General features: G+C 50.6%; 1 protein-coding gene across 1 annotated transcript in view; it reads right to left on the bottom strand.

Moving 5' to 3' along the window:
* Positions 1-26,757, bottom strand: part of EIF3G (eukaryotic translation initiation factor 3 subunit G) — a 44,343-nt gene that overhangs the window by 6,113 nt on the left and 11,473 nt on the right. Inside the window, exons 3-9 of the mRNA XM_030197087.1 lie at positions 15,067-15,155; positions 10,200-10,259; positions 9,881-9,985; positions 8,914-9,106; positions 8,321-8,428; positions 7,599-7,735; positions 6,921-7,027 (exon numbers count right to left, since the gene is read on the bottom strand). Coding sequence (XP_030052947.1) covers positions 6,921-7,027; positions 7,599-7,735; positions 8,321-8,428; positions 8,914-9,106; positions 9,881-9,985; positions 10,200-10,259; positions 15,067-15,155 — 799 coding nt within the window. The remainder of the gene's footprint in view (positions 1-6,920; positions 7,028-7,598; positions 7,736-8,320; positions 8,429-8,913; positions 9,107-9,880; positions 9,986-10,199; positions 10,260-15,066; positions 15,156-26,757) is intronic.

Genomic DNA, 26,757 nt, shown 5'->3' with positions numbered 1-26,757 from the left:
CGCATCCAAAATGGCGTCCGGCGCGAAACTCTGCGAAGGAGCCGCGCGGGAAGAACGGCTCTTAACTTTAGCCGCTTCTGTGCCGTCGCCCAAATTAAGGGCGTTCATGGCATTAATGTCTCCAACCTCAAGGGCGGCCCAAGAAGAAGCCGTCCGAGCCGCGTGGCCGGCCAAGATGGCGGAGGCGAGGAGCGGGGGATGGGCGTTTATGGCGGGAAAAACCGCCACGCCGGAGGAAGGACCGGGACATTCATCGGTCACGAAACTGTCACCCAACAAGGGCGAATCAGGCTTTAAGACCCCCGCATCCCCTCTAGAAGCGCTCAAGCGACCCGGGGAGCGACCCTTTGCGCCCTCGCCCTCCGACGCCATATGCCACGAGGAGAAGAATCGGGGAACCCCCTGCCCGCTATAAAAAGGTAAAAATTACCTGCTGTCCGCTCCGAGTTGTAACGACCTGGTGTCCCAGTGAGTAGCTGCAATAGACGCTTAAATAAATGTCGAAATAAACGCCTTTAAGGACGTTCAAAATTTTTTTTTTTTTTTTTTTTTTTAACGGAGCCAGCGGGAGGGGGGAGAAAAGGAGGGACCTGGCACCACCAGGTTTGCACTTGCTCAAAAGAGCCCTCAACCCCAGGCACTCAACAAAACCTAAAAGGAGCAATTAGACCTTACCTGCTAATTTGCTTTCCTTTAATCCCTCCGGACCGGCCCAGGATTGGACTGATGGGTTGTGCACGCCTACCAGCAGGTGGAGACTGAGAAAAAAACTCTGACTCTAGCGAGCCAATAGGAGCCCTGGTCATGTGACCCTAGCCTCAGTATTTTCATAACAAAGCAGAAAGAACAAACAGTCTGTGCCTCAAGGAATTCAAGCAGCCAGCGAGCACTAGTAAGTACGTGCTCTTATTATAATGGCTCACCGAGTACCCTAACCAGAGCATCGGTATGGCCAGATTATCCTGGCTCACCACTCTAACCAGAGCAGCGGTATGGCCTTATCACAATGGCTCACCGAAAACCTTAACCAGAGAATCGGTATGGCCTTATCACAGTGGCTCACCGAATACCCTAACCAGAGCATCGGTATGGCCCAATCATTGTGGCTCACCACGTACTCTAACCAGAGCAGCGGTATGGCCTGCATAGAAAATGCATCATCTTTTTTTTTTTTTTTTTTCTTTTTAAACTTGCAAACAAAACAGCTCTGCAACCAACAATTGAACATAGAAACTTAGACAGAAATATAGAACACGGGAGGGGCCGGACCGGAGGGATTAAAGGAAAGCAAATTAGCAGGTAAGGTCTAATTGCTCCTTCCTTAGCATCCCTCCGGACCGGCCCAGGATTGGACTGATGGGACGTAACAAAGCAGTAGTCCTACGGGAGGGACCCCAGCAGACCCGCTGAAATCACTCGCGACGCAAAAATCGCCTCCTGCTGACACTGCACATCAAGCCTGTAATGCTTAGAAAACGAATGGAGAGAGGCCCAAGTTGCTGCCTTACAAATCTCCGCTGGTGGAACCAATGAACACTCGGCCCAGGACGCCGCTTGCCCTCTAGTTGAATGAGCTTTAACAGAGTTCGGGACAGCTTTACCTGCCAAAAGGTAGGCTGACCCTATCATCTCCTTGATCCACCTAGATAATGTGGGCTTAGAAGCCGCCAGCCCCTTACGGTGACCGGCCAACAGTAGAAAAAGACGGTCCGTGCGTCGAAAATCTTCCGTAACTGCGAGATACCGCTTAAGCACTCTTTTAACATCCAGAGTATGTAACTGTCGCTGTTCCTGCGTCCCTGAGGCCGATCCCAAAACAGGAAGAAACACTGACTGGGACAGATGAAAACGGGATACCACTTTAGGCAAAAAGGAGGGAACCGGATGAATAACCACACGCTCCTTGGAAAACTGCAGAAAAGGAGATCTGCATGAAAAAGCTTGCAACTCTGAGACTCTCCGAGCCGATGCAATAGCCACCAAAAACACTGTCTTAAGCGTTAGATCCTTCAAAGAACATGCTTGCAAAGGTTCAAAAGGTGGTTTCGTGAGAGTCGAAAGAACCAGATTAAGATCCCAAGATGGAAAGACTGATCTTACCGGAGGACGAAGAAGGCTGACTCCCTTTAAAAAACGAGCCACTTCCGGAAGACAGGAGAAAGATTTACCTCGAATCCGACCTCTAAAGCAGGAAAGAGCTGCCGCTTGCACCTTAAGAGAAGAAAAAGACAGCCCTTTATCCAACCCTCGCTGTAGAAAATCCAACATCTGAGGCACAGATGCTCGAAACGGAAGGATGTCAGCCTCTGCACACCAGGCCTCAAAAATTCTCCAAGTACGAATATAGTTTAGCGAAGTGGAACGTCGACGAGACCTAAGCATGGTGGAAATCACCGGTCCTGAAAAACCCCGTTTAGCTAAACGGGCTCGTTCAAGAGCCAAGCCGTAAGACAAAATCGACCCGGATCTGGATGTGGAACTGGTCCTTGAACCAGCAAAGTCCTGTGAACTGGGAGCTGAAGAGGAGGCGCCACCAATAGCCGCTGTAGATCCGCGTACCAAGGACGCCGCGGCCAATCCGGTGCTACCAAAATTACCGGTCTTCCGTGATCTTCGATCATCTGTAGGAGACGGCCTATTAGCGGCCACGGAGGGAACGCGTAAAGAAGGTCGGAGGGCCACTGTTGCAAGAGAGCGTCTACCCCTGCCGCTCTTACCTCCTTTCGACGACTGAAGAAACGAGGGACTTTCGTGTTGAGATTGGATGCAAACAGATCTAGAACTGGAGTGCCCCAGCGCTCCACTATCAACCGAAACGCCTGATCGCTGAGCGACCACTCCCCGGGATCGAGAGTGTGGCGACTGAGAAAGTCGGCTTGAACGTTTTCCACTCCGGCCACATGCGATGCTGAAATGGCCGAGAGGTGAATCTCCGCCCAGGCGAGGAGACTCTCCGCCTCCCGACACAATAGACGACATTTCGTTCCCCCCTGACGGTTGACATAGGCCACTGCCGAGGCATTGTCCGACAGAACTCTGACCGCTTTGCCTATTAGTAGAGGCCTGAAGTGCTGCAGGGCCAACCGGATCGCTCTGGTCTCCAACAAATTGATTGATTGAACTGCTTCCAGTTGAGACCAAAGACCCTGGGCCCACTGCCCCAGGCAATGCGCTCCCCAGCCTCGGAGACTGGCATCTGTTGTTAACGGTATCCAGCGAGGAGATTCCAAAGGCATGCCTACTGTGAGATTCTTCATCCGCAGCCACCAAAACAGCGAGCTGCGCTCTCTGTTGCGGAGAGGCAGACGCTTCCATAGTGACTCCCTCTGAGCGGACCAACGCGATAGAAGAGACCACTGAAGAGGCCTCATATGGAGTCTGGCCCAGGGTACTACTTCTATGGTGGCTGCCATGGATCCGAGAATCTGAAGATAATCTCGAGCACACGGACGCTGCTGTTGAAGAAAGGCCCGAATCTGAGACTGCAGTTTTAGAATCCTGGCTTGCGGTAGAAACACTCGGCCTTGTGTCGTGTCGAACGTGACGCCCAAATACTCCAGAGATTGAGAAGGAACCAACCGACTCTTTGACACATTTACTACCCAACCTAGAGACTGCAAGAACTGCATCACTCGTTCTGTGACACGACAACTCTCGTGATAAGACTTTGCTCTGATTAACCAGTCGTCTAGATATGGATGAACCAGAATCCCTTCCTTCCGGAGGGCCGCAGCCACCACGACCATAACTTTGGTGAAAGTGCGGGGAGCCGTCGCCAAACCGAAGGGCAGAGCACGAAACTGGTAATGCTGCCCTAGAATTGCAAAGCGCAAGAACTTGTGGTGAGCCGGACGAATGGGAATATGCAAATAAGCCTCTGTGAGATCCAAGGCTGTCAAATACTCTCCCTGGCGCACTGCGACTATGACTGATCGCAGGGTCTCCATCCGAAAACTTGTGACTCTGAGAGCGCGATTGACCGGCTTGAGGTCCAAGATAGGGCGAAAAGAGTCTTCCTTCTTGGGAACTACAAAATAAATGGAATACCTGCCTTGCCTGTACTCGGAAGGAGGGACTGGACAGATAGCGTGAAGATCTAACAGCCTCTGTAGAGTCTCCCGAACCGCCCTCACCTTGAGAGGAGAACGACAGGGAGACTCCAGAAAGGCGTCTGCAATAGGCCTTGCGAACTCTAAGGCATAACCGTCTCGTATAACTTCCAAGACCCACTGATCTGAAGTTATGTGGGCCCACCTCTGATAGAACTGAGAAAGACGAGCTCCGACAGGCACCAGACGAGAGGCCCTCGCCCCTTCATTGGGAAGGACGGGTCTGTGATCTAAAACCTGGAGAGGAGAAACTCGCTCCTCTGCGAGTACCCCGAAAGGACTGTGTCCTATTGTAGAACCGAGATTTATGAGGTTGAAAACCCCGACCAGTCTGAAATCTACGGAAACCTCTACCTGGACCTCTACCAGAGAAGGAACCTCGACCGGACAGGCGGGGTCTATCTTGCGGCAATCGAGGAACTTTAGCATCTCCTAAGGAATTAACCAACTTATCCAATTCTTCCCCAAACAAAAAGGACCCCTTAAATGGAAACTTGCTCAATTTGGATTTGGAGGCCGCATCCGCCGACCAACCTTTCAACCACAGCGACCGGCGAGCAGCGACTCCCAACGCCAAAGACTTAGAAGATGCTCGCAACAAATCATATAAGGCATCCGCCAGAAACGCCGCTCCCGTTTCAATCCTAGCCACCTCTAGATCAATAGCTTGAAGATCATCCGAAGTCCTGTCCAGAACTCTCTCTGCCCACCTAAAACAGGCCCTAGCCACTAAGGACCCACAAATGGCAGCCTGTACTGCCAAGGAAGAGACATCAAAACTATTCTTGAGCAGAGAATCCAGGCGTCTGTCCTGAACATCCCTAAGAGCTGTTCCGCCATCTACGGGGACTGTATTCCGCTTATTCACCGCCGACACCACGGCATCCACGACCGGCACCTTAAGCAAAGACTTATCCACTTCAGGAACCGGATAGAGACGAGCCATAGATCTGGACTGCCGGAAAACCGCATCTGGGGACTCCCATTGCGCTTTAATAACATCCCAAATATCCTGGTGCATAGGAAAAGTCTTGGTAGCAGACCTAGAGCCTTTAATCAAGAAATCGACCTTACGGACTGCCGAAGCTGGCTGTAAATCTTCAAAGTTCAAAGTAGAAGACACCATAGAAATTAGCTCCTGCAAATCATCCTTATGGAAAACTCTGGCTACAGCAGGATCTTCTCCCTGAGCAAAAGAAGTAGCCTCAGGATCTGGAGAAGAAGATTCCTCCCAGATATGATCCGCCAGATCTTCCTCTTCTTCTAAGAAGGGCATTTCCTGCTCATGAACTGACTCCAAATGCTCCCGCCAATCTCCCTCCCTAGATCTCTTAGAGGGAGGGGGAGCAGCCATACTCAAAGGCCCTGGCTCAGCTGAAGAATCCCCTTTCTGCAGCAAAAAAGCCTGATACATCTGGAGCACAAACTCAGGAGGAAACCCCCCTGCCTGAGTAGGCCCAGCCTGCATCAGTGCTCCTGCAGAAAAAACATCCAACGGAGGTACCGAAAGCCCTGCAGGCTGCGAGGGAGAAGGAGAGGGCGAATTCAAAATGGCCGCCGTTCGCGCCAAAACCGGCGTTCCGGAGTCCGGGGGCGCGCCTGACCCTTCTGCAACCACGGGATCAGAGCGCGCCGGTGAAGAGACCGAACCAGCTGACTGAACCGCTGCCGGCAAAACCGGACCCGACGCTCCCGCTAGCGCTGTACAATACTTACAAGCGCCTGAAGATGAAACACCCCGACGCTGACAAACGGAGCAGCGCTTAAGTTTTTCCGACATCGCTGACGCGCGCGTGCACGCGCGTACCCAATTCGCGCCGAAACTGTACTTTTTTTTTTTTTTAAACAGCACTTCAATTAACAACACGAATCCCCCGAAAACAAATAGAAAAGGGAGCCAGGCCAGGCAAAGAAAAAACTGTGCTCTTTATGGTTCCCTGCTGTGGAAACGCTAATCAGCCACACCACACACACTTGACAGTAACAGAGCTGCCTGCTCGTTTAATCAAGGGGACTGAAGAGATCTGTGGCAGAGAGACCAATTTAGCCTCTTTTTACTTCTGGCTGCCTCTCCCCAAAGGTAAAATCCCCTTGCTAATCAAAGGGCTACCCTTCCCTTTGAAATTGAATTAGATAATAAGGGAGGTGGGGAGGAACAAGGGGGGAGGGACCCGGGACACCCGAGTTTTCACCCCTGAGGCTGAAAGTCAACCAAACTGAAAAGAACACCTAACAAGCCTCAAAGAATTCCTGTGGCACAGAATAAAGGCAGACTAAAGCCATCAATAAAGAAAAAGCTGAAAGACAATATAGAGAGACTAATGGGCTCACTCCTACCTGCTGGGAGACTGAGAAATACTGAGGCTAGGGTCACATGACCAGGGCTCCTATTGGCTCGCTAGAGTCAGAGTTTTTTTCTCAGTCTCCACCTGCTGGTAGGCGTGCACAACCCATCAGTCCAATCCTGGGCCGGTCCGGAGGGATGCTAAGGAAATTAGGCTTGGAGGCCTAGCCAGAGCTGCTGCTGTGTGTGACCACCACCTGCTGAGATAGAGAACATACTGAGGAGTTTCCGGCAGCACATGACCACATATAGGGAGGCAAAAGTTTGCTCTCTATCTCCACCTGCTGGTAGATGGACACAACCCACCAGTCTATGGATTGATCAGCTTGATGATATGGAAGTGTGCATTCTTCAAAGGGGGCAGGGAAAAACACCTCTGAAAACCTCCGACCCTAGAAACACAGTTTATAGACAGTGAGCCAAGCTAAGGGGGGAGGGGGGGAACAAACAAACAAAGAGAAACATACTTTGCCCATTCTACGTTGAGGATCAAATGGTCATAACCGAAGCCAGACACGCCAGCAATGGCACGAGCAGCATCCTCTCTGCGGTGGAAACTGATAAAGGCAAAACCCTGCAGAACACAAAAGGAGACGTCATGTCATTTCTGACACACTCCATTAGCCCGAGAAAGGAACAGGGCCCCCAAGTACCATCAACTTCCACTCCTACCAAAAAAAACACACAAGCCGTGACAAGGGTGAGCTTCTGGTATATACTATGAGATTTTACCAGAACAGGAGAGTTTGTAAACTATGCCAGCCAGGATAAGAATCTCTCAAATTAAAATAAATGATGGAATAAAAAACAAAACTTACTAAATTCAATACCAATGTGCTTGAAGCCACTGTTTGAGGTCCTCAAAGCGGGGGCGAGCAGTGAGTGTTAAAATAATAGTGTTCACCCACAGGTAAGTAAACACTCACAGGGGGACAAAGTGACTCTACCCCAAAGTCATACACACTGAAAACACTTTAAATTAGAACTGAGGCACAGATCCAAGGCAGAGCCAAGACTGCCAAAGTCTTCCTCTCTAACTGGTTGCCCTATTGGTCCGCCCTGAAACCTCCCCACAGCAGATAGCTTCTGAGGTGTGGTTAGTCAGTTCCCCCCCCCCCCCCCCCCGGTTGACACTGCTCTGTTACCTTGGACTGCCCCGTGGTCTTGTCCTTGGCCAGGTAGATTCGGGAAATGGACCCGAAGGGCCGGAACAGCTCCTGCAAGTCCGTCTCCCTTGTGTCCTCTGACAAGTTGGTGACACGGATGGTGGCATTGTCGTCAGCTGTTGTAGAACAAAACACAAAGGATGGAGAAGCGATTAAAATAAAACACATGCAAAGCTAGGTCCTTCTTTCGCCAATACACACAGAGGAAAGGATTAATGGTGCAGTGGCATAATGAAGGAGCCCACCAAGCATCTGTCTCATCATGGATACGTGCAAGACAGATCACTGAATCTATGAACTCCAACTTTAATCTGTCCGCCATCAAGTGCCCAGAACCCGCCGCAGCATCTTAAATAAGATATAAAACCTCCATCCTGCCTCACTTTGGATAACCATGAACCTTCCTTTGCTAATGACAGGGTTTCAGTCTTGCAGCACCCTAACCCTCCCCTTAGCATCTCTCCCTCGCAATCCGATGAATGGCTGACTGGGAAGATTTCTGAGTCACACATCTGAGCCACAAAGTAGAACACATCTTTGGCCCAAGGGTATATTGGGGAAGCGCCAGACTTCAGCAGCTTAATATGACTGCCCCCCCCCCCCCCCAAAAGGCCCACCACGTTCTCTTAAATGGGGCAGGGTGGTCAGGAAATTCCCCCCACCCCCTACCCCCACCAAAAGTGTGTTAAATCTCTCTGTACCTCTGCGGTTGGGCTGCATGGACTCCCCCCTGCGGCTTGCTCCATCTCGGAGACTGGGAGGGACGTACTTCCCAGTTTTGCTCTGCTGAGCCTGGGCTGGTTCTGGCTCTGAAGAGACAAGACAAAAAAAAAACAGAGCGGAAAGATTGTAATCATGTTAAGAATTTGCAGGATGTAAGGGATAAGGAGAAGAGAGACAAGGGCAGGATCTAGGGAGAAGTTTGTAAATCTAGCTATTGCTGGTTAACGCCAGGAGAGTAGCTAGGTGGGGCCACGGGGGCATGGGCCCCCCACAGATTTAGCACTGGCCCCCAACCCCCACCAGCCGAAGTCCTCTTCAGCGCTGGTCTCCTCTCCGGCGCGTTTAATGATCTGTTTCTGTGAGTCCTGACTCCTGATGTCCTGCATGTAAGTGCACATACGTGCAGGATGTCAGAAGTAAAACTCACAGAAACAGATCAGCAGGTTGGGGACCCCCGCCAGCAAAGGTACCTGGCGGCGGCAGAAAGGGGGTGGGGCTAAAATGTGCCCCCTCACCTCGGGCTCTGGACCCCCCTCCCGCCGAGGTCTGCCTACGCCTCTGGTTAATGCACCTGCTCCTGGGACCTTTTCTTTCTCTCCGGTGGAGAGGCCCAGCTGCTCAGCCAGCTCCTTTTGCATGGGCCCCAGCGTGTCTTTGTACGGACAGCGCGTGGTCCAGTGATCTCCTTTGCAGATTCGGCAGGACACTATCTTCTGTCCCTTCAACTTGTTCATAGGGTCTTCGTCCTCCTGATTGTTCAGGTCCTATGAGGGATGGGGGAGAAGCACTGGTTACTTGGGTGGGCAATTGTGGAGGGGGAGCTGCAGCCTCAGCTCACTGACAAAAAATATTAAAAGAAAAAAAGATGGCAACAATACACAGTAACACAGTACGTGACAGCAGAAAAAGACCTGTATGGTCTATCCAGTCTGCCCAACAAGATACAAATCAAGGCCATATGAGTTTATCTGCCATTTTCAGGGCACAGACCGTAGAAGTCTGCCCAGCACTAGCCCTGCCTCCCACACCGGTGCTGCCACTCAATCTCCGCTAAGCTTCTGAGGATCCATTTCTTCTGAACAGGATTCCTTTATGTTTATCCCTTGCTTTTTTGAATTCCGTTACCGTTTTCATCTCCACCACCTCCCTCGGGAGGGCATTCCAAGTATCCACCACTCTCTCCATGAAAAAAATACTTCCTGACATTTTTCTTGAGTCTGCCCCCCTTCAACCTCATTTCATGTCCTCTAGTTTAAACCTAAAGAGCTTTATATGTGAAACATGGTGGTGATATTATGGGGGGGGCCAGATGCTGCCCGAATACGGTACTTTCTGAAAGTCACACTGCATATTTTAACCCCCCCCCCCCCCCCCGAGGTACAGTCTTTCCTGGATTTAATTTTTTTGCCAGTTTTAGACTGTGATCATGTACCTTTTCCAGTTCCTAGGTCTCTCTCTGTATGGTGCTCCCCCTTCCCCCACCATTACCACACCCACTCCTCTTTTTGGTCCCCAGCCTCTCTGTACAGGTGTCTTACCTCCTTGCTTGTAATAAATGTCATGAACACATCATCACTAACGGTGGTTGTGGCCACGTTAGGACCAGGAGCATCAAACTCTGAATTCCCAAATTTCTTCCAGTTCTATGCAATAACAAAGTAAAAATAAATCAATAATGCCACTTCCACACCCATACAAAGTACAAAGTAAAAATAAATCCATAGAGTCATTTCCGCACCCATAAAAAGTACAAAGTAAAAATAAATCCATAATGCTATTTCCACATCCATAAAGAAGTACAACTCCCAAGCAAACATTATACTACAATCGATGGACCCCACACCCTTCCAAGCCTACCTTTCTTCTAGCCACAGCCTTCGAAGCCTTCCTCGTTTCAATTTTGTAAGTCCGGATGATCTAGAAAGAGAACAGCGTCAGTCAATTTACGAGAGTGGAAAACTTGGGGTGGGGCTGTTATGCTGCAAAAATCCACCACATTGATCTCTGAAAACCAGCTGAACTTGGCTTTTAGGGGCTGGATACATGGCGCTCGAGAATTATGCCACATCTATTTACCAAAGCGCCCACCTCTCCCCACTGCGACTGCCATTTTCTCAAGTCCTGTAACTAAACACAGGGCTCTCCTTTTATTTTATTTATTATAGCAATTTTACATATATATTCAAGTATTCAACTTGTTTGAAAAGTGGTACATTTCACATCATGTTTCAAATTTAAGTAACAACTAATAATTTGAAATCCCCTCTCAAGTCCACAATATGGGATTCAAGATGATAGAAAGTGGAATTATATTCAAACAGAAATACATTTTTAAGAACAATAATTTGAGAGGATCACAGGTTACACTTTTCGGTGTTATCATCAGTGCTTTTTTTGTGCCGGTACGCAACGGTACGGCGTACCGGCACCTTTTTTTTTTTTGCTCCCCCCGCCCCGTGAGTCCATGTCCCGCACGCAGTACCAGCCCCCATTTCCGGCCGCTGCTGCTTCTCCTGTTGAGCAGCAGCGGCCGCTACACAAAGAAAAAGATTTTTTTAAAAATTGAAACCTGGCTGAAACGCGGCACCCCGGCACTGTAGACAGCCATTAGGCATTGGTTGTTGCCCCGCAGCCGCTCCTCCTCTTGCCTCAACGTCACTGCGCTCCTCCGGGGTCTTCCTCCAGGGGCAGTGACGTGGAGGCAAGAGGAGGAGCGGCTGCGGGGCAACAGCCAATGCCTAATGGCTGTCTACAGTGCCGGGGTGCCGCGTTTCAGCCAGGTTTCAATTTTTTTTTAAATCTTCTTTTTCTTTGTGTAGCGGCCGCTGCTGCTCAACAACAGGAGAAGCAGCAGCGGCCGGAAATAGGGGCTGGTGTCGCGTGCGTCGCGACTTCGCGCCGTTCGCGGGAAACTTGGCAGGGAGAGGGAAACCAACAGAGGGAAGGATTGGGGAGAGAGAGAAAGAGGGAAACCAACAGAGGGAAGGATTGGGGAGAGAGAGAAAGAGGGAAACCAACAGAGGGAAGGATTGGGGAGAGAGAGAAAGAGGGAAACCAACAGAGGGAAGGATTGGGGGGGGAGAGAGAGAGAGAGAGAGAGAGGGAAAACAATAGAGGGAAGGATTCGGGAGAGAGGGAAAACAACAGAGGGAAGGATTGGGGAGAGAGAGAAAGAGGGAAACCAACAGAGGGAAGGATTGGGGGGAGAGAGAAAGAGGGAAACCAACAGAGGGAAGGATTGGGGGGAGAGAGAGAGAGGGAAACCAACAGAGGGAAGGATTCGGGAGAGAGGGAAACCAACAGAGGGAAGGATTGGGGAGAGAGAGGAAGAGGGAAACCAACAGAGGGAAGGATTGGGGAGAGAGAGAAAGAGGGAAACCAACAGAGGGAAGGATTGGGGAGAGAGAGAAAGAGGGAAACCAACAGAGGGAAGGATTGGGGGGAGAGAGATAGGGAAAACAATAGAGGGAAGGATTCGGGAGAGAGGGAAAACAACAGAGGGAAGGATTGGGGAGAGAGAGGAAGAGGGAAAACAACAGAGGGAAGGATTGGGGAGAGAGGGGAAAACAGATGGAAGGATTGGGGAGAGAGAGAAAGAGGGAAACCAACAGAGGGAAGGATTGGGGGGAGAGAGAGAGAGGGAAAACAATAGAGTGAAGGATTGGGGAGAGAGGGAAAACAACAGAGGGAAGGATTGGGGAGAGAGAGGAAGAGGGAAAACAACAGAGGGAAGGATTGGGGAGAGAGGAGAAAACAGATGGAAGGATTGGGGAGAGAGAGGGGGAAACAGATGGAAGGATGGGGAGAGAGAGGGAAAAACAGATGGAAGGATGGGGAGAGAGGGAAAAACAGATGGAAGGATGGGGAGAGAGAGAGAGGGAAAACAGATGGAAGGATGGGGAGAGAGAGGGGGAAAACAGATGGAAGGATGGGGAGAGAGAGAGAGGGAAAACAGATGGAAGGATGGGGAGAGAGAGGGGGAAAACAGATGGAAGGATGGGGAGAGAGAGAGAGGGAAAACAGATGGAAGGATGGGGAGAGAGAGGGGGAAAACAGATGGAAGGATGGGGAGAGAGAGAGGGAAGACGCTGGATGGAAGAATGCAGAAAGATAAAGGGGAGACACTGGAAGGTTGGGGAGAGAAAGCAGAGCTGCTGGATGGAAAAGGGGAATAGAGAAAGACTGGAGAATAAGAGGAAGGGGCATGGGGAGAACAAGGGTGAGGAAAAGATGAAAAGCCACAGGTAGATGAAGGAAATTAAAGAATGGATAGTAAGAATGAATTAAATCTGGACAGAGAGAGAGCCTGAAAAATATTGAAGAAAGCAAAGAAAAAGGAGACAAAAATGACAAATGGCACAGAAGAGTTAAGCGAAAACAAAGGAAAGCAGAATCACAGACTGGGACCAATATGGAAAGAAAAACAGTCACCAGACAACAAAGGTAGAAAAAAATCATTTTATTTTCATTTTAGTGTTTGTAATATGTCCAATTTGAGAATTTACATTGGCTGTCTTATTTTGCACTGGGTATACTGGAGCTGTAAGAGCTTACATTGATTATTTATAATGAAAAAAATCACGTTATTTTTTTCTCCTATAGTACTATAATATTTTCAATGATGTCTGTTTATATGCGCCATGGCTGGTATAGGGGGTGTGGTTAATGTGGGTGTGGCTATCATAGGGGTGGAGCCATATGTGGTGACCCCCGCCCATAATGAGTACCGGCACCTTTTTTTCTACAAAAAAGCACTGGTTATTATCTATATCTAAGGAGAAGGTGACATTTTCAAACTTCCTTATTTCGCCTCTTTTGTGTCTCTCTAGAGACGTCAGGAAATATCTGTAGTTTTTGGCCTAGGAAAACTTTGTCCTTATTTCTAAAGTACATTTTCATTATCCAGGACTTATCTGGTGGCAATGCTATCGTCACTATCAATGTTGTTGGAATAACAGGATCATTATCCGATGACTCTAGTATAGCAGATATATTCAAGTCTTGTTTCTGATTATCTTGATTTAGTATTGGTAAAGAATAAACCTGGGAAAAGGGAGGGATAGTCTCTTCTTTCACTTCAAATATTTCCATTAGATATTTCTTTAACATTTCCCTAGGTGACTTAGACAATTGTTTGGGAAAATTTAGGAATCGAAGGTTATTACTCCTAGCTGAATTTTCCAACACTTCCGTTTTTTTCCTCAGGGAAATCAGATCTCTCACCATAATCTCTTGTTGGGTTTGAAGTTTTTTAACTTCCAAAGTCATTTCTTTGTCCGTTTGCTCTAACTTTTCAACTTTATTGTCCAAAACTTTAGTTTTTTGTTCAAGAATTAACATGTCCTGATTCAGTTTATTTATTTGCAGAGCAAGAGTTTTTCCTAGACCCACTATTGAAGTCCAAAGCGAATCTAACGTTACTTCAGCTGGCTTATTTATTTCAAAAGAAAATTGTGTGAGTAGTATCTCTTTCTCCAATGATTTCTCCAGAATCAAACTTTCAGCTTCCTCCACCTTAGATGAAGTAGATGTTTGTGTCTGGGCCCTCAGCTCACAAACAACCGGATCTAATTCCTCCTGCCTCTGTCCACCTACCCACTTTGGGAAAGTAAGTCCAGAGACGCCTCGGTTGGTGTGCTGTAACCCGCGGGTTGCAGGGGTGGTTTCCTTAGGTCAGGGCTGAGCATCAGCTCTAGCCCAGGAGAAGCTTCCGGGCCTCCACTCGCACCGGCGCTATTCAGCGGGCTGCCTTCCGACATTTGAAACACCGAAGTAGTTGGTGTAGACGATATCTGAAGAAGCTTACGAATATCTTGAGAGACAAGAACTTGCCGTTGCGGGGCTTTGGAGGCAGGGCGTCCCCGTCTTTTCGGCATGTTTAAAGGAATTATTCTCAGAGAGCTGTCGAGCGTAGCTTGCTAGCGTCTCAAAGGTGCGGCCATCTTAAATCCTGTCAGTCAGGGCTCTCCTTTTATGATGTGAACTGGTTATGACTTACCAGTCTCACCGTGACTTTCATACACCGACTTGTACTTTGGCGATAGCAATACCCTGCTGTTAGAAAGCATCAGCGCAGACTGTGGTCAACTTGCCAAAATATCTGTTAAGCAATGCTCTCCTGAACAACAACAACCTCATAACATTATTAATTCAGCACAGTTAACGGCACCATCATTGTTCTTTCATGAGGCTTCTGAAGCAAATGGAGAGAGGGGTGTCCATGCAGTACCATATACAGGGGCTCTAATCTCTGAACGTTAATACTGAACAAAGAAGTACAGGGCCCACACTTCAGCCTCTTCTAAATGACATCTACCATACAGAGGGCTAGAACAGGGCCATGCTGTAAGGGGGTCAGAGTCATGTATTTGTGCAGCGCTGCGTACGCCTTGTAGCGCTATAGAAATGCTAAATAGTAGTAGTAGTAGTATTTGATATACGGCCTTTCTGCATTATAACCAAAGCAGTTCACGTATTACATACAGGTGTTTTCTATGGCCGTTGGCAGAGACTCAAGTCTAAATTTTGTACCTGGAGCAACGTGTCCAGGGTCACAAGGAGCTGCAGTGAAAACTGAACCCGGTTTCCTCAGTTCTCAGCCCACTGCATGAACCACTAGGCTACTCCTCCACTCCATGTTCAATAGCCAGTATATTCCGGTACATTTTATAAGCGCATAGGCTGTCTCTCACCGTCAAGTGGCCCAATGAGGATGCACGCTTACCTTAAACTTCTTGCCATCTTCATCTTCCTTGTACTCTGTTATGATTTTGGTGTTCCCTTTTATAACTTCTTTAGGCGATGGGAGGGGGCCTGAAAGAGAAAGGTGTTGAGTTTCATTTCATTTTATATATCGCTTACAGGTTCATTTGCAGGTGCTGGGTCTGTCCCTGGTGAGCTTACAGTCTAAGTAGTACACTGTACAACTGTTGTACCTGGGGCAGGGTGAATTGACTTGCCCAGGGTCACAAGGAGCTGCAGAGGGAATTGATCCTGGTTCCCCAGGATCTCAACCCGCTGCTGACCATCAGGTAGCAGTGGGAAATGAACCCAGTTCCCCAGGTCCACACCCCGCTGCACTAACCATTAGGCCACTCCTCCATTCTCCTGATGTGTCTGTTTTATTATAACAGCGGTGGGCTGTACCCCGTAGGGATAACCATTCCAGGTAAAAGTATAGAAAGTAACGGAAGTCCTTGCAGAATAAAGCCTCTTACCCTCCTCAGTGATTTGGCATCTGCTCTTTACTGTCCTACACATAGAGCCGCTTCCATACCCATAACTCTGAGATGGGAACATATGTGTACTGTTTTCCTTTTCAGCACCACTTTATATGGTATATATTTCATGGCAATTATTTAGGAAACAGAGTGGGGTGTTACTGACACTGCTTTCACTGGCCACAGATGTTTATAAAACTGGAAAGGAGTTTGAGGATGGAGTGGAATGAACAGACTGAATCTTATCAAAACCCTGCCTGTTTGGAAAAATATCCTTCGTGTCAAGGGGCCCTTTTAATAAAGGGCATTAAGCCCTTAAAGCATGGTTAACCCATACTAGACTACTGCAGAAATGCATTAAATGATTCATTCATTCACTTATTGAACTTTTTATACCACCTGTACTGCTATGGCAATATCTGGGCAGTGTACAATATAATTAATATTCTAAAAAATCAAATGAAAGAAACTTCATTAAATCAGACAGGAAAGAAACAACAACCACTCAAGAACATAAGATACAAAAAACCCCCCAATCCTACTATATAAATGAAGAGTGACTGACGTGCCGCACATGCGCAGAACAGCGCAGCTGTTCTGCGCATGTGCGGCACGTCACACAACGCTTCAGACCGACCCACACCCACCTCCTCCGCCTGTCCCTTAAAAACGATCACAACTGCTGAACATACCCACCTCCTGCTCCCGCCCATGTGCGGCACGTCACACATTGCCGCCCCACCCCTGCCCCGCCGAAGTCGCTACCGCTCCTCCCCTGAGGTCGCCACTGGCCCCCCTCCACCCGGGCCCTCTCCGTTGAACTTACAGCACTTCACCTCCGAAAGCACAGCAGACAGCGGCAGACTGCCTCCCTTCAGCCTTCCTTCCCTCCCTGTGTCCCGCCCTCGCCGAAGTTACGTCACACGAGGGCGGCACACAGGGAGGTAAGGAAGCCCGAAGGGAGGTGATCTGCCGCTGTTTGCTGCGCTTTCGGAGGTGAGGCGCTGTGAGTTCAATGGAGAGGGCCGGCGGTGACCTCGGGGGGGGGGGGGGGGGGGCCGCGGCGAACTGGGAGAGAGGGAGGGAGGGAGAGGGGGGGGGGGGGAGAGAGGGAGGGAGGGCCCTGGAACTCGGAGGGAGGGAGGGGGGCCTGGAAGTCAGAGGGAGGGGGGGCCTGGAACTCGGTGAGAGGGAGGGAGGGAGGCTTGGAACTCGGAAGGAGGGAGGCCTGGAACTCGGAGGCTCTCTCTCTCTCACAATTCACTCTCACTCTCTCTCTTTCACACAGATACACACACACACACACACTTTGTCTCTATCTCTCTCTGAACTCACTTTCACACTCTCTCTTTCACACAGACACACACAGCGGCACAATGACGCTGGGAATGGATCCCAGGCACATCGCTCACACACACCGCACATACAGTGAACTCACTGAAGTCCAACAATAACGCACCATACCTCATATAGGATACAGGAAGATGTATGGGGGAGGGGGGGCAGGCGACTCAAAAACGAGCCCTGCTTTGCTACCTCAAACAACTGGCTAAGGAGCAAATGACCCTCCACTGTCATAGGGACACCTAGCAGCTCTCTCTCTCACACACACACACACACACACATATATATATATATATATATATATATATATATATATATATATATATACACACTGTCACTCTCTCTGTACCCCCAACTTTTCCCCGCACCCTTTCAAGCACTACACATTACGTTCATCAAATTTTACATTATATGTCAGAAATAAAAAATATTGCCCATTTTAATGGGCTTAATGGCTTGTATAATATATACCAAGGCCTCTGGCCATCTAGTCAACAAGTACAATTTCTATAAGGAGATTGCCAGAATGAAGTAATGAGTTTTCAAACAGTTTTTAAATGTGATGAATGACATTTCTCCTCATAATTGTGGGGGGAGGTCGTTCCACAGCTTGGGAGCCAAAAAGAAAAACGATATTGGCATGTGGGTTCGTTCAAGTTTTGGACCAGGGAGAAACAGTCTGTTACTGTCCAAAGAACGCAATAAGTGGGTTGGTGAATAAGGAATGGTCAACGATGACAGATATGCAGATTCACCAGAATGGAAAGAAAGAAACAGGCTATTTTGCCTGTTTGGGTACACTAGCCTGCGTGTTACTGATTTTTCGGAGGGGGCAGAGAGTGGGCGTTCCCATGTGATCCAGCTACTGTGTTATACCACGCGCTACCTGGATAATGCAGGAGATGGTAAGTGCTCCCAAGTTAACACAGGGCACCTATTCATATTCAGGCAGCAGGGAAAATGGAAATAGTAAGTTACAAACCCTCACAACTAAACAATAAGCAGGAACCTGAGTTATTTTTCCTTTTTATTTTTTTCCAATCTTTATCTTTAATAACAAGACATAAAAATAACTCAAAACCATAAGACTATATAATCACAACTACTGACATGCTGCAACTCTTCAGCAAGTGGCCATATATCAAAACTTCTGAAGAGCAAATACATGTATTAGAACAACCCTCCCTGCTCCCCCCATACTCCCAAAACCTCCTTTCCCACCCCCCCTGCCATGGCCACTGTAGCCTAATAAAAGGAAAACAGGTCATCAGCAAATTTAATATGTCAAGAGAAAATTGTGTCCAGCCATTAAGCAGAACCTGGGGTATTTTTCCTTATTCTTTGCCACAGAAGATCCATTTGAGAATGGGGCGTAGAAGGCAATTTTTAAAAGGAAACACTCCCTCAAAACCAGAATCCGTGACCTTTCCCTTTAAAGTGCTGGCCTTCCGAAAGCCAACCAACTTAAAACACAAACTAGTGAAAGGCAAATTCCAGAAAGAAACTCAAAAAGAGAGTGGCACACAGCCTTGCAATATATCTAGCTGCAAACTGTGCCAACACATTTCACTGGATCCCACGGTCGCAAAGGAAAAATATTCAACATAAAGGAATCCTTCACATGCTGGAGTGGAGGAGTAGCCTAGTGGTTAGTGCAGTGGACTTTGATCCTGGGGAACTGAGTTCGATTCCCACTGCAGCTCCTTGTGACTCTGGGAAAGTCACTTAACCCTCCATTGCCCCTGGTACAAAATAAGTACCTAAATATATGTAAACCACTTTGAACGTAGTTGCAAAAACCTCAGAAAGGCGGTATATCAAGTCCCATTTCCTTTTCCCTTTCTTCAAATGTGGTATATGTCGCTCAATGTAAAAAGTGTGAAGAAGGGTGCTATATTGGAGAAACAAGCCAGATGCTAAAGATGAGATTTAATCTACATAGAACATCATATGAAACAAGACAATGCCAATGAATGGACAAGCACAGAAGAACAAAAGGCCCTCCTCGCACAGGTCAATGCAAGCGGGCAAACACAGCGAAGGTGACACCAAAGATGATGCAAAACAAAATGTCCAACGGTCTCAAAGAGTTCACATCAGAAGTTTTATTCCAAGTATAATGGACTCGAGACAAATCGTGTTTCGTAGGGTTACCATAGGTCCAGTTTTACCAGGACATGTCCTCATTTTGAGGACATGGCCAGGCAACCGGGCAGGTTTTGCCAGCCTGTTTGTCTGGATTTGCGGACAAACAGGCAGGCTGGCGGGCCTAGTGGTGTCCTATCCTCCCCTTCCTGTTCTGCCCTGGTGGTCTAGTGATCTCTTCGGGGTAAGAAAGAGCCCCCTCTTTCCTGCCCGGAGCGCCTGCAGACTGTTTTTTTGCTGACTCCGGTCCCGGTGCCGATTCAAAATGGCTGCAGAGAGTTGAAGCAGCCTCGCGAAACTTCTGCAGAAGTCTTGCAAGGTCACTCTCGGCGGCCAGTTTGAATCTGCGCTGATATGGGATGGAGCATGACAGTCTCTGCAGCTGCTCTGGGCAGGAAAGAGGGGGCTCTTTCCTGCCCCAAAGAGGTCACTAGACCACCAGGGCAGTACAGTAAGCTAAGGGGAGGATAGGACACCCTTAGGGGGGTGTGGGGGGAGGAGGGTGAAAGGAGGCATGGCGGGGGGGGGGGGGGGGGGGCATGTGTCCTCTTTTTGGGGGGAGCAAATATGGTAACCCTAGTGTTTTGGCCACAGAGGCCTGCTTCAGGAGTCCCTGTGAAGTGTAAATATATGGCTTCTCAGCGCTCTACAGGTTTTGAAGGCAATAACCTAGATTCCGTGTATCAATTGCAGGAGCGCCTACATCCAAAGTCGAAGGTAAAATTATGTATCATACCTGATAAAGCGAATGCTACATACCTGTAGAAGGTATTCTCCGAGGACAGCAGGCTGATTGTTCTCACTGATGGGTGACGTCCACGGCAGCCCCTCCAATCGGAAACTTCACTAGCAAAGTCCTTTGCTAGCCCTCGCGCGCCCGCGCGCACCGCGCATGCGCGGCCGTCTTCCCGCCCGAAACCGGCTCGAGCCGGCCAGTCCAGTATGTAGCAAGACAATACACTTCAAGGGAAGACACAACTCCAAAGGGGAGGCGGGCGGGTTTGTGAGAACAATCAGCCTGCTGTCCTCGGAGAATACCGTCTACAGGTATGTAGCATTCGCTTTCTCCGAGGACAAGCAGGCTGCTTGTTCTCACTGATGGGGTATCCCTAGCCCCCAGGCTCACTCAAAACAACAACATTGGTCAATTGGGCCTCGCAACGGCGAGGACATAACTGAGATTGACCTAAAAAATTTACCAACTAACTGAGAGTGTAGCCTGGAACAGAACAAACAGGGCCCTCGGGGGGTGGAGTTGGATCCTAAAGCCCAAACAGGTTCTGAAGAACTGACTGCCCGAACCGACTGTCACGTCGGGTATCCTGCTGCAGACAGTAATGAGATGTGAATGTGTGGACAGATGACCACGTCGCAGCTTTGCAAATTTCCTCCATGGTGGCTGACTTCAAGTGGGCTACCGACGCTGCCATGGCTCTAACATTATGAGCCGTGACATGACCCTCAAGAGCCAGCCCAGCCTGGGCGTAAGTGAAGGAAATGCAATCTGCTAGCCAATTGGATATGGTGCGTTTCCCTACAGCCACTCCCCTCTTGTTGGGATCAAAAGAAACAAACAATTGGGCGGACTGTCTGTGGGGCTGTGTCCGCTCCAGATAGAAGGCCAATGCTCTCTTGCAGTCCAATGTGTGCAGCTGACGTTCAGCAGGGCAGGAATGAGGACGGGGAAAGAATGTTGGCAAGACAATTGACTGGTTCAGATGGAACTCCGACACAACCTTTGGCAGAAACTTAGGGTGAGTGCGGAGGACTACTCTGTTGTGATGAAATTTGGTGTAAGGGGCCTGGGCTACCAGGGCCTGAAGCTCACTGACTCTACGAGCCGAGGTAACTGCCACCAAGAAAATGACCTTCCAGGTCAAGTACTTCGGATGGCAGGAATTCAGTGGCTCGAAAGGAGGTTTCATCAGCTGGGTGAGAACGACATTGAGATCCCATGACACTGTAGGAGGCTTGACAGGGGGCTTTGACAAAAGCAAACCTCTCATGAAGCGAACAACTAAAGGCTGTCCTGAGATCGGCTTACCTTCCACTTGGTAATGGTATGCACTGATTGCACTAAGGTGAACCCTTACGGAGTTGGTCTTGAGACCAGACTCAGACAAGTGGAGAAGGTATTCAAGCAGGGTCTGTGTAGGACAAGAGCGAGGATCTAGGGCCTTGCTGTCACACCAGACGGCAAACCTCCTCCAATGAAAGAAGTAACTTCTCTTAGTGGAGTCTTTCCTGGAAGCAAGCAAGATGCGGGAGACACCCTCTGGCAGACCCAAAGAGGCAAAGTCTACGCCCTCAACATCCAGGCCGTGAGAGCCAGGGACTGGAGGTTGGGATGCAGAAGAGCCCCTTCGTCCTGCGTGATGAGGGTCGGAAAACACTCCAATCTCCACGGTTCTTTGGAGGATAACTCCAGAAGAAGAGGGAACCAGATCTGACGCGGCCAAAAGGGAGCAATCAGAATCATGGTGCCTCGGTCTTGCTTGAGTTTCAACAAAGTCTTCCCCACCAGAGGAATGGGAGGATAAGCATACAGCAGACCTTCCCCCCAATCCAGGAGGAAGGCATCCGACGCCAGTCTGCCGTGGGCCTGAAGCCTGGAACAGAACTGAGGGACCTTGTGGTTCACTTGAGATGCGAAGAGATCCACCAGGGGGGTGCCCCACGCCTGGAAGATCTGTCGCACCACACGGGAATTGAGCGACCACTCGTGAGGTTGCATAATCCTGCTCAACCTGTCGGCCAGACTGTTGTTTACGCCTGCCAGATATGTGGCTTGGAGCACCATGCCTTGACGGCGAGCCCAGAACCACATGCTGACGGCTTCCTGACACAGGGGGCGAGATCCGGTGCCCCCCTGCTTGTTGACATAGTACATGGCAACCTGATTGTCTGTCTGAATTTGGATAATTTGATGGGACAGCCGATCTCTGAAAGCCTTCAGAGCGTTCCAGATCGCTCGCAACTCCAGAAGATTGATCTGTAGATCGCTTTCTTGGAGGGACCACCTTCCTTGGGTGTGAAGCCCATCGACATGAGCTCCCCATCCCAGGAGAGACGCATCCGTGGTCAGCACTTTTTGAGGCTGAGGAATTTGGAAGGGACGTCCCAGAGTCAAATTGGAGCAAATCGTCCACCAATACAGGGATTCGAGAAAACTCGTGGACAGGTGGATCACGTCCTCTAGACCCCCGGCGGCCTGATACCACTGGGAGGCTAGGGTCCATTGAGCAGATCTCATGTGAAGGCGGGCCATGGGAGTCACATGAACTGTGGAAGCCATGTGGCCCAGCAATCTCAACATCTGCCGAGCTGTGATCTGCTGGGACGCTCGCACCCGCGAGACGAGGGACAACAAGTTGTTGGCCCTCGCCTCTGGGAGATAGGCGCGAGCCGTCCGAGAATCCAGCAGGGCTCCGATGAATTCGAGTTTCTGCACTGGGAGAAGATGGGACTTTGGGTAATTTATCACAAACCCCAGTAGCTCCAGGAGGCGAATAGTCATCTGCATGGACTGCAGGGCTCCTGCCTCGGATGTGTTCTTCACCAGCCAATCGTCGAGATATGGGAACACGTGCACTCCCAGCCTGCGAAGCGCCGCTGCTACCACAGCTAGGCACTTTGTGAACACCCTGGGCGCAGAGGCGAGCCCAAAGGGTAGCACACAGTACTGGAAGTGGCGTGCGCCCAGCTGAAATCGCAGATACTGTCTGTGAGCTGGCAGTATCGGGATGTGTGTGTAGGCATCCTTCAAGTCCAGAGAGCATAGCCAATCGTTTTGCTGAATCATGGGGAGAAGGGTGCCCAGGGAAAGCATCCTGAACTTTTCTTTTACGAGATATTTGTTCAGGGCCCTTAGGTCTAGGATGGGACGCATCCCCCCTGTTTTCTTTTCCACAAGGAAGTACCTGGAATAGAACCCCAGCCCTTCTTGCCCGGATGGCACGGGCTCGACCGCATTGGCGCTGAGAAGGGCGGAGAGTTCCTCTGCAAGTACCTGCTTGTGCTGGAAGCTGTAGGACTGAGCTCCCGGTGGACAATTTGGAGGTTGAGAGGCCAAATTGAGGGTGTATCCTTGCCGGACTATTTGGAGAACCCACTGATCGGAGGTTATGAGAGGCCACCTTTGGTGAAAAGCTTTCAACCTCCCTCCGACAGGCAGGTCGCCCGGCACTGACACTTGGATGTCGGCTATGCTCTGCTGGAGCCAGTCAAAAGCTCGCCCCTTGCTTTTGCTGGGGAGCCGCGGGGCCTTGCTGATTCGCACGCTGCTGACGAGAGCGAGCGCGCTGGGGCTTAGCCTGGGCCGCAGGCTGTCGGGAAGGAGGATTGTACCTACGCTTGCCAGAAGTATAGGGAACAGTCTTCCTTCCCCCGAAAAATCGTCTACCTGTAGAGGTAGAAGCTGAAGGCTGCCGGCGGGCGAACTTGTCGAATGCGGTGTCCCGCTGGTGGAGAGACTCTACCACCTGCTCGACTTTTTCGCCAAAAATGTTATCCGCACGGCAAGGCAAGTCCGTAATCCGCTGCTGGATTCTATTCTCCAGGTCGGCGGCACGCAGCCATGAGAGCCTGCGCATCACCACACCTTGAGCAGCGGCCCTGGACGCAACATCAAAAGTGTCATAAACTCCTCTGGCCAGGAATTTTCTGCACGCCTTCAGCTGCCTGACCACCTCCTGAAAAGGCTTGGCTTGCTCAGGGGGAAGAGCATCAACCAAGCCCGCCAACTGCCGCACATTATTCCGCATGTGTATGCTCGTGTAGAGCTGGTAAGACTGGATCTTGGACATGAGCATAGAGGAATGGTAGGCCTTCCTCCCAAAGGAGTCTAAGGTTCTAGCGTCCTTGCCCGGGGGCGCCGAAGCATGTTCCCTAGAACTCTTAGCCTTCTTTAGGGCCAAATCCACAACTCCAGAGTCATGAGGCAACTGAGTGCGCATCAGCTCTGGGTCCCCATGGATCCGGTACTGGGACTCGATCTTCTTGGGAATGTGGGGATTAGTTAATGGCTTGGTCCAGTTCGCAAGCAATGTCTTCTTCAGGACATGGTGCAAGGGAACAGTGGACGCTTCCTTAGGTGGAGAAGGATAGTCCAGGAGCTCAAACATTTCAGCCCTGGGCTCGTCCTCCACAACCACCGGGAAGGGGATGGCCGTAGACATCTCCCGGACAAAGGAGGCAAAAGACAGACTCTCGGGAGGAGAAAGCTGTCTCTCAGGAGAGGGAGTGGGATCAGACGGAAGACCCTCAGACTCCTCGTCAGAGAAATATCTGGGATCTTCCTCTTCCTCCCACGAGGCCTCACCCTCGGTGTCAGACACAAGTTCACGGACCTGTGTCTGCAACCTCGCCCTGCTCGACTCCGTGGAACCCCGTCCACGATGGGGGCGTCGAGAGGTAGACTCCCTCGCCCGCATCGGCGAAGCTCCCTCCGCCGACGTAGTCGGGGAGCCTTCCTGGGAGGTGGCCGCGGTCGGTACCGCACGCGGTACCGACGTCGGGGACCTCAACCTGGGCGATGGGCCAGCCGGCGCCACGCTCGACGGTACCGGTGGCGCAAGCACCGCCGGTACCGGAGGGGTAGGGCGCAACAGCTCTCCCAGAATCTCTGGGAGAACGGCCCGGAGGCTCTCGTTTAGAGCGGCTGCAGAGAAAGGCTGAGAGGTCGATGCAGGCGTCGACGTCAGTACCTGTTCCGGGCGTGGAGGCTGTTCCGGGCTGTCCAGAGCGGAGCGCATCGACACCTCCTGAACAGAGGGTGAGCGGTCCTCTCGGTGCCGATGCCTGCTGGGTGCCGAATCCCTCGGCGACCCAGAGCTCTCGGTGCCGACACGGGGAGGAGACCGGTGTCGATGCTTCTTCGATTTCTTCCGAAGCATGTCACCGGAGCTCCCCGGCACCGACGAGGAGGACGTCGAATCCATCCGTCGCTTCCTCGGGGCCGAGACTGAAGAAGGTCGATCTCGGGGGGGCTGTACCGCAGGAGCCCTCAGGGTAGGCGGAGACCCACCCGAGGGCTCACCGCCACCAGCAGGGGAATGGACAGCCCTCACCTGCACTCCACCCGATGCACCACCGTCCGACGACATCAGCAGACGAGGTCCTGGTACCACCGACGTCGATGCAGCTATCCGATGTCTCGGCGCCGATGCAGAGGCCCGATACCTCGATGCACTCGATGCAGGGGCGGCCGAGGAAGATGGTCTGGACGCTGACGACGTCGATGCACTCGAAGATCCCGGTGCCGATGCCGACGAAGAGCCCGAGAACAACACGTTCCACTGGGCTAGTCTCGCTACCTGAGTCCGCCTTTGAAGCAGGGAACACAGACTGCAGTTCTGAGGGCGGTGCTCGGCCCCCAGACACTGAAGACACGACGAGTGTCGATCAGTGAGCGAGATAACCCGGGCGCACTGGGTGCACTTCTTGAAGCCGCTGGAAGGCTTCGATGTCATGGGCGGAAAAATCACGCCGGCGAAATCAAAAGCCGAAATGGCGAAATTTGAAGCACCAAATTTAGAGGGAGAAAAAATCTCGACCGAGGCCGAAAAGAGGCCTACCCCGACGACGAAAGAAAACTTACCGGGGCAAAAAAGCTGGAAGTACGGGGAGGATTTACACGAAACCCGGCGGGGGGTTTCCGGAGCACTTCCCGACTAGGACAAGCTTTCCCGAAGGAAAAAAACACGTTCAAACAAATTGGACGCGCGAGGTCGACTTTCCGGGGCTCGACACGGCGAAAACACGACCGTACCGAGTGCGGACAAAAGAAGACTGGCCGGCTCGAGCCGGTTTCGGGCGGGAAGACGGCCGCGCATGCGCGGTGCGCGCGGGCGCGCGAGGGCTAGCAAAGGACTTTGCTAGTGAAGTTTCCGATTGGAGGGGCTGCCGTGGACGTCACCCATCAGTGAGAACAAGCAGCCTACTTGTCCTCGGAGAATTTTCTTTCCATTAATCATAGCTGATCAATCCATAGACTGGTGGTGTGACTGGTGGGTTGTGTCCATCTACCAGCAGGTGGAGATAGAGAGCAATCCTTTTGCCTCCCTATATGTGGTCATGTGCTGCCGGAAACTCCTCAGTATGTTGATATCAAAGCTCCATCCGCAGGACTCAGCACTTAGAGAATTACACCCACAAAGGGACACTCTGCCCAGCTCACCACCGCCGACACGGGGGAGGGGAATCAACTCAGCTCATCCCCACACAAGTGGGGGAGGGGAATCCGTCCAGCTCATACCCGCGGAGCGGGGGAGGGACACCACCCCGCCAATGCGGGGGGATCTGGCTTATCCTGCAACCGCAACCGCGGGAGGAGCTGACTGACCCTAACACCGCCGAAGCGGGAGGGGTACAAAGCTGCCCTACAGCCGCACAAAGCGGGAGGGAGCGCCGGCAGAATTTATGTCTCAATCCAGCCCCGTAAAACGGAGGGGAGAGGAATGCAGCAGCTCACTGTAACACAAAATCGTCTCAACTCCAGAAGGATTCAATCGAAAAAACTTGAACACGAAGATCCTCCTGAACAGGAACAGACGACTAAACTTGAACCTGAAATGCAACCAGAATATATACAGAACAGATTTCTGGGAGGGGCTATGGATTGATCAGTTATGATTAATGGAAAGAAAATTATCAGGTATGAAACAAGTTGCTGCCTTACAAATCTCTTCCAAGGAGACGGACCCGGC

Source organism: Microcaecilia unicolor, chromosome 3 (genome assembly GCF_901765095.1).
Source record: "Microcaecilia unicolor chromosome 3, aMicUni1.1, whole genome shotgun sequence".
Lineage (NCBI taxonomy): Eukaryota > Metazoa > Chordata > Amphibia > Gymnophiona > Siphonopidae > Microcaecilia > Microcaecilia unicolor.
Note: the sequence above shows the minus strand (reverse complement) of the source record. Positions and strands in the feature narration are given on the sequence as shown.